The sequence below is a fragment of the Pteropus alecto genome, unplaced genomic scaffold (assembly GCF_000325575.1).
Source record: "Pteropus alecto unplaced genomic scaffold, ASM32557v1 scaffold239, whole genome shotgun sequence".
Taxonomy (NCBI): domain Eukaryota; kingdom Metazoa; phylum Chordata; class Mammalia; order Chiroptera; family Pteropodidae; genus Pteropus; species Pteropus alecto.
In genome coordinates, this window is record NW_006494613.1 from 474,149 (window position 1) to 482,596 (window position 8,448).

The window sequence follows — 8,448 nt, forward strand, 5'->3', positions numbered from 1 at the left end:
TCCTGCTTACATAGTACGTCCCCTTCTTGAAAGTTCACATACATTAGCATATCACAAAGAAGTACAACTGGAATGAAACCTATTTAACCTTATGTAATTCATCAGTTTCCAAAATTATTCAACAAGACATCCTTTGGAAAAGAGACAGCCTGCTCTAACATGATAAATTGACCAAAATTTTTCATTTACTTCTGACCTAAATTATACTCACAAATGTTCTTATTTTTCCCCCCCAAAAACACAATTGTAAAAACTGTATCTGTTACACTGGCACAAACCTTTTATATAAATGAATATTAAACTATATCCTTCTGAAAAATGTTTGTAGTATTTCTTAGGCCTATTCACAAATGTTCTTGATGGTGAGAGTGAATTTAGGGTACCTTAAACATAAAAATCAAAGGAAAAAAATCGAAGTAATGAATAACAAAATACCTTAGTCATTGAAAACATCCAAAAGGTAGTTACCCAGTGCCTTTGATAAGTCAGGAAGAAGAAAAACAGAACAATGTCCTAACTAGTTTCACATAATTCACTGTATCCATGGCTTCAAGAAGTTTATGTTCTGGTTGGGGATGACAGACTTAGAAAGCTACACATTAATGTGTTGTAGGCACTGTGCTGTGATAGAATTATACACAGTCAGAGTACCTGGGGTGGGAGATATGAAGGAGGGAAAGGGAGGTTCTACATGGAAATTCAGACAAGGTTTCATAAAGCACCTAGGACCTAAGCTCAGTCTGGAAAGTTGCTCCAAAGATACATTTATATGTGATTTGAAAACAAATACGACCTAAAGTGGAATTCCAGGATTACATAGGTTTTGATTGCCCAGGCACAATCAGGTTCTCTCCACTCCCAAACCCCACCCCCAAATGTATACTGTGATGAGACTGTTAGTACTACACGGAGGGAGAAGGGATGTATCTGACATTAAACTTAGGTTAGCGCATATAATTTTCACAGGAGAGCTTTAGGTAGGCTTCCTCATGCCTATTTTATAGACGAGACAACTAAGATTCTGGGGAAGCATCCATTATTTAGAGTCATCGCACAGAGAAAAGTGGCAAAGCTGAGATTTGAGCCTGGGTCTGCTGACCTTTAAAATCATGTGCTTTGCACTACACTTTCATGTCCCCAAAGTAATAGTAATAGAGGTGATAATTTTCCACCTCTATTTCCAAAATATTGTTTTCACGTTCGTTTCTTATTACCGTTTAGAATGGACATTGCATCTCTGGACCTAATTTTTTCATCTGTAAGAGAGAGTTCGTCTGGATGGGCTCTAGGGTTGTGTCGGCCTTTCACATTGCCTAATTTTTTTAATTTTATAAATGAAAAAGAAAAATACTAGTACAATCTATTTTTCACTAAGTAATCTCTCTGTCATATAAAAACATTTAAAAGGAGTGGAATGTTGGGCTTATTTAATCCGGAGAAGAGAAAAGTTTTAGAGGGTAGAAAGGATGAAGAGATGTTAAATATAAAATATGCTTATTTAAGATATTTAATGTCTTCAGATATTTTAAAGTCTGCCACCACGTGGAAGAGAGGTTGAACTCAATTCTCTTGACCTCAAGGAATGTAACTATGACCAATGAGGAGAATTTCTAGACATCTACTCTTTCTCATAAGCAGAACCCGCCTGCCATGTGATCCTAAAATCATTCTAGGAGACCCCACAGGCCCTATGTCCTGTAAACACTGCTTCCTACCTCGTAATGTTCTTGTAGTGACCATGCTCAACAACAGGTTGGGTAGGTGTGCTGAGTACAACCTGTGGACCACCTCGAGAACCTGGCTGTCTTTCTCCTTTTTCAGATGTTTGCCTCCATACTATTTGCTGTGATTGGATTCTTGGGTGCTGGATATTCATTTATCACCTCTGCTTTCTCAATCAAGAAGGGTCCTAAATGTCTCATGGACAATAATGAATGGGGCTATCCCTTCCACAATGGGTAAGATACTTTCTACAATGCCCATTTGTCACCACAAGGGGCACAGGCAGGTAAATGGACCAAAGGGGAGGCACTGTACAACACTGTCATCTGATTCTACAAGTTTCAGGCATGTTGCTCCTTTGAACAGAGTTAGAGTTATTGAGTGGAGTGAAGTTGCACAAGACCTCACCTCTAACTGCTATTTTGACAGAGATCAGGAAAAATAATGAAAGAGGGTTCTTCAGCTAGCCTGAACAAAGGAGATTTGTGGTGATATGTGGTATTACCATTTGCATCCAAAATTTTAGCTGCAACAGGAGGCAACTAATGATATTAACAAACAGAGAGTAGTGGCTTCCATTGCAAATCTTATAACTGAAAACGAGAATAATTACTCACTAACAAAGCTTAAAGCCTCTCACTAATACCCTGAATGGTCTATAACTAAAGGACTTTTTTAAGGTGCAAATGACATTGGAAACACTAGATTCTTCATGAGAGTTAATGTTAACAGATCTCATTAAAATAGCACTTCAAATTTCCATGATATTTTGTAGTCTATAAAGACCTTTTTTTCACAAATTTATCATTTAATCTCCATAGCAACCCCAAGAAGAAGCTGCTCCCTGCCAAAGCAGGCTTATCCAGTTTGACTTGCTAAAAGTCACACTGCTGGTTGAGGGCAGAGGCAGGTCTCAAATTCATACATCCTGACTTCCAGTCTCAGCCTTTTTGCATTACACATCCTCTCCCTCTGGACTGCACTGTCCAATACAGTGGCCAGTAGCTTTATGTAGATATTTAAATTTAAATTCATTTAAATGAAATAAAGTTAAAAATTCCTCAGTCACATTAGCCTTATTTCAAGCACTCGATGGCCACAGATGGCTAGTAGTGACTGTATTGAATGTTACAGACTTAGGACATTCCCCTCGTCACAGACAGTCTATTAGATAGTGCTATGTAGACTCTAACCTCTACAAGGCCTGGGACTGTTCCATTTTGTTCACCATGGCAGCCCATCCACCGAGCACAGTGACTGACAACTAGAGGATCAGGGTATATGGTTTTTGGGTCCTGCTGCACATGAATGATGGGTCTATGCCTAGAAAACCTATAGGACACCAATTTCTGAACTCATTTCTATTACTAGTTTACAATGAGAGTCTGAAGAACCTCAGAATGGGCTTCAGATGGGAGAGATGTCAGTACTCGTTCTGTTATGATCTGAGGTCTCGGTTTGTTCACAAGTGTTTCATATATAATACCATTTCTACCCTACTCTATAGTGAAACAGGAGTATAAGGCCTCCAATATCCTCATATCACATGTAGTGATTCACAACTGTATTTGCTTTACTGTGAAAGTCTTCTTTTCTAACACAGGACTGTCGAGTCCCCTCTGCCATGGGGTTGGCTTGCCTGAGCATAGTATTTAGACACCAGAAGGCTGAACCATCTCCTGAGGTTCTTCCCCTCATGCCTCACACTCTCCCACCTAAGGGTGTGGCTGTGAAGCTACAGTTTACATCTTCTTTCAAGGACCCTGCTTCTATTATTTCTGACACCATGAAGGCATTACTAAATATGTTTTTCTATTTATTCTGTTACATGAATGATATACTATCCTTGATGAACTTAAAATCAATTAGAGTAAATCTATGGCCAAACAAAAAAGGGAGAAAGTAAACACAACAGATGTTAAGTAACATTTCAAGGCAGTACAATGGTTGTATATGTCTGGCGTTAAGGGCCTAACATTCCCCCAGGAACACTCACACGCTGCTTGTGATGCTATGAGATGGATGCCCAGCTCTCATTATCTCACTTTAGGGAATAGGAGACTCCTTTTTTTTTATTTTTAAGTATTGCTGCAGGTAACTTATGCTTTTATAATGATTTTGTAATTTAATTCAATCTCTTCAAGCAGTCACATGAAGATTCAGAGAATAATCTCTTTATCACATTTATAAGTAAACCTTGATTGACACACTATTATAGAGGCATTTATATGTTTCATCAATAAATCATATTTCGAATATACTATAGAGGGATTTGTGTAATTGTTAAGAGGATGGCTTTGGAGTCAGACAGACCCAGGATCATATCCAGGCACTTCCATTTCTAGATTCAATTTCTAATCTGCATACGGCCGTATGTTCATTTATTCAAAGACAGTTTCCTGAAGGCTACTCCATGCCAGGCATTGGCCAAGGAAAGCACCACCTCCTGGGAGGACTGGGGAAGGTGACATAAAGCAGCTAGCCCAGTGCCTGGCACATGAGCAGATCACAATACACAAAAGCTGCTGTTATTTACTGAACACACTCCCTGTGCTGGAAATGGGGGCAGAGGTAGGGGACATGGTCTCTGCTCTGGTGAGTGTGCAGTCCCACACTGAAGACAGATGGACAATCAATGAACGACACAGAGTGCTGGGAAGCACAGAAGGGATACCAAAGCCAGCCAAGGGCAGGAGGAGCATCAGGACTCTGTCTCGGAGGAAGAGGTGGCACCTGAATTACCAGGCAGAGTGGGCCAGGCAAGCATTCGGGCCCCCCTATTCCTTCCTTCAGCTGCCTTAGATGCTGGCAAGAAGTGAGTTGCATGGAATCCATGGCATTCTGTTCCGATGATGCTGGGATTACTGCAGCTCACGTGGAAGTGTCCTTCGCGAGACTGGCGTGCTTTAAAACTGCGGTGGAGTAAACTGCAGTTATGTACACTGCCTCAGCTCCTCTTGCTTCACAGAATGTGGAAACGTGCTTAGCTACCAGGCCCATGATAACTCAGGGCCCCCTCTCCCCGGAAGTTGGAGAGTTGGACGCAGCGATCAATGCCGCAATCTCTGAGTCTCAAAACCTGAGAGTTTGGCGGGGAGAGAAGAAGGGCCGGGAATGGGATATCCTGGTGGTTTGTGAAGGGTGAGGCAGCAGCAGGAGTGGGGCTGAGAGGATTGCTCTAGGCACCCAAACTCAATCCTTGCTTCCAAGTTCCCCCATGAGCATTTTACTAATCTCACCACCAGGAGGGGCTGTCATCTTGCCACTGTACAAACTCTTCAGGAGAGGGAAAGAACTCAGGATTGCCAGTCACTTCATCTTGGGGTCTTTTCTTTACAAAAGGTGACTGAAAACTACTGTCTCTCCATAACCTCTTGTCATCATCACGTTTAAAAATTGTGAAGATAGATAAAACTACATGGAAAAATGCAGAACAGAACAAGACTTTAAAAATAATAAATACCAAAAAGAACTCTTGTAGAACAATACAAAAGGTATATTCTCTCAGAGAACTGTCGCAATTGTGAGGTTGCTCTCAGCCTGTCTAATAGATGAAGAAACTGATGCTCCGGTGGAGATGTGGGGTGAGGATAAGTAACTTGTATGAAGAATACACAGCTAGAAAGAGGAATGCTTGCGTTCAAACCCAAGTTCATTGGAATCCAAAATACCAGGCCCTTTCCTTTAATCAGACAGTTCAGATTAAGTAAAGTAACAATAACAGTACTAGTGCTTATTGAGCACTTACTACACACTAGGCACTGTCCTAAGCACTTTACTAGTATTAACTCATTTAATCTTCACAATAACTGTGGTTTGACAGACAATGTTAGTCCCGTTTTACAGATAAGTCACACAGCTAGTGAGCAGCTAGAACCTGTGCCTTATGGAAAGGTGGATCGATGCTATAAACGTTCTATATTTAAATCGAGAACGAAATGCTTGTACTTTCATTCCTTCTGCTTTATTAAATGCCAAGGCATCTTCCATCATTGCAAAGACTTTTTAGATTTTAATACAGAATGTCCTTATATAAGTGTGTACTGGTCCACTGGAGAATTCATCAGAAACAAGAGTTATCAAAAAGATCTAAAAACCGTAAGGCAACTTAATTTAATAGTCAGATGAAGAATTTCCCACTGAGGCCTTGGGAGAATAGAGGGTGCACAAAGGAAGAGGGGAATACCAATTTATAACTCTAAGAATGTGAGAAGGAATGATAATAATCCATAAGATTGACCCACTTTACTGTTATTTTGGTCTTGAAGATAGCATAACTACACATTTCTCCATCACAGATAGCGTAACTTCACATTTCTTCAATATAAACTGCCCTGTATATTGCAGTGGACTCCTAATATACTTATTTTATAAACATATTAAGCAGTTTCTCCATTTTAAAGTCTTTGTAAAATATATATTAAGGCAACAGGTTATTATTGCTTTTAATTAATTAAATCTTTTTGCATGTGGAATATGTTAACAAAAATACAGTTAAATTCACAATATTTTTTTTAATTTGCAATTTTTAAGGCTAGAATTAGGCCTTTAAAAAGATCGAGCTCTTCTCTATAACTATATGACACTGTTGTACTTTACATGGCTTCAGATGGCCAGTAGACTTGATAGATAATTTGTCAAAAGTTCAAATGATCTCTAATGACAGTAGGTGGGATAAAAGTCATGAACATGTGTGAGATTCTACTCCTGAAGTGTCTTCATTTTCCAGGCCTTATAATAAATATTGATTGAATTTACTCATTCTCTTGGTCAGCTCATAAAAATCATTCTGTCCCTTAGTAGCTGTGTGACCTAGGGGCAAGTCACTTAACTTCTCCGTGCTTCAATATCTTTATTTGTGAAATGAAAGAAAAGAACCATCCGTTTTCTTTGAGAAATAAATGAATGAATTTGTGTAAAGTGTGTAGAACAGAGTCTAACACATAATATATAGTCAATAAAAATTTTACATATTGTTTTTGAAAGTGTTGAAATTATGATATTTTTTCTTATTGAGCTTATATTTTGGATATAAAGTATTGCAAAAGAAAAATTATGATGATGTCTTCCGATTCTAGGGTATTATCTTCTTTTTATAGATGTCACTTTTCCTCTCTCATGTTCCTGCAGGGATTATCTCAGTGACAAAGACTTATGGAGCAAATGCCGAGAGCCTGAACACGTGATTTCCTGGAATCTGACACTTTTCTCCATCTTGCTCATTGTAGCAGTGATGCAGATGCTGCTCTGTGCCATCCAGGTGGTCAATGGTCTCCTGGGGACGGTGTGTGTAGACTGTCAGTGTTGTGGCTGCTGTAGGGTAAGTTAAGATCTTTACCCTCTCTTCTCAGAGTGCAGGAGGCCAAAGCTAGCCTCCAGCACTAATGGAATGGGAGGGTCGAGAGGGTGGCAGCTACAAAAACCCAGAGCCAGGTTGCAAAGTCCAAGCAGCCCCATCTATCAATTCAGGGAAACAGTGACATTGTGTTGATAGAACCCAGAAACTGCCTTCTGTGCATGTCAATTTACCCAGGCTGAAGGTAACCAAAATTTCCAGTCTCACACCCATTTGACCATAGTCCTAGAGAAAAGGACTCCGTAGACATATAGAAATTTACAATAATGTTACGTGAAAATCCTCAGGAAGTGGGCATTTCGTCAGCATTAACACATCATGGTCTGACCCAAAATGTTCTCACCATTTCCTAACTTGATCTACACAGTGGGTTAAAGTTAGCAAGGAATATCAGGAACACATTTCTGGGTATTTTCTTTGCCCTGGGGGAAAAAAAAAGAGCAACATATCAATACAAAACCTATATTTTATGAGATTTCTAATATAGAAAAGAGAACTAGATATATGGTTGTGGGGAGGAAATCACTGAGGATCTGGTATAAGTAACCAATAAGGGGCAGGAGTAATCAGTAGAATTGGGAAGATGTGGCGGAGCGGGAGAGAAAGGGGAGGCAAGCGAAAATAAAAAGAATGATATCATAATTAAGTTTTTCTACCTTCTAGGGATATGGACGACTTTAAATCTCTATGATGATCTTTAACATGATGACATGTGGGAAGACACATTAAACTTCTTCTCTCTTTGGGGTTGTCAAATTTTATCTACTTTCAAACCGTCAAAGCTTAGGGAAGGCAGAGTTATTCCTTCTCCTTTCCAATCATCTTAGTTCCACTTAGAATTTTATAGTATTGACTATATTCCCTTATTAGTTTCAAATAAGATAGTATGGTCACTTACGTTATATTTTTTAATCTTTCAAATTGGCTTTCTTTTAGAATTCAGCAGATTCAAAATAAATTTACAAAATTTTTTCTTTAGAACTGAAAGATGTAAGACATCCCATATACTGCCACCCTGCTTCTTTGCATATAGAGATGTTTATATCTTTGGAAGTTTTACATAACTAAGAGGAAGAAAGCGCATTAAATGAGAAACTAAGAGAAATTTTTCTTTCCTAGATTTATGGGAAAAAAGAATGACTGATTTATCAAAAATAATTTATATTTTATGTCTTTTTAAAATATTTTTTATTTTCAATTGCAATTAGCATATGATATTATATTAGTCAGGTGTACAACATAGAGATTAAACATGTCTAATAACTTACAAAGTTAAATCTAGTACCCATCTGACACCATACATAGTTATTATAATAGTATTGACTATATTCCCTAAGCTATACTTTACATCCCCATGACTATTTTGTAAC

The 8,448-nt window shown here is 38.7% G+C and overlaps 1 protein-coding gene across 1 annotated transcript in view; it reads left to right on the forward strand.

Annotated features, from left to right (window-relative positions):
• Positions 1-8,086, forward strand: part of LOC102885481 (transmembrane 4 L6 family member 4-like) — a 15,761-nt gene extending 7,675 nt beyond the window's left edge. Inside the window, exons 3-5 of the mRNA XM_015600171.2 lie at positions 1,822-1,958; positions 6,853-7,042; positions 7,742-8,086. Coding sequence (XP_015455657.1) covers positions 1,822-1,958; positions 6,853-7,042; positions 7,742-7,759 — 345 coding nt within the window. The 3' untranslated portion in view covers positions 7,760-8,086. The remainder of the gene's footprint in view (positions 1-1,821; positions 1,959-6,852; positions 7,043-7,741) is intronic.
• The last annotated feature ends 362 nt before the right edge of the window (positions 8,087-8,448 follow it).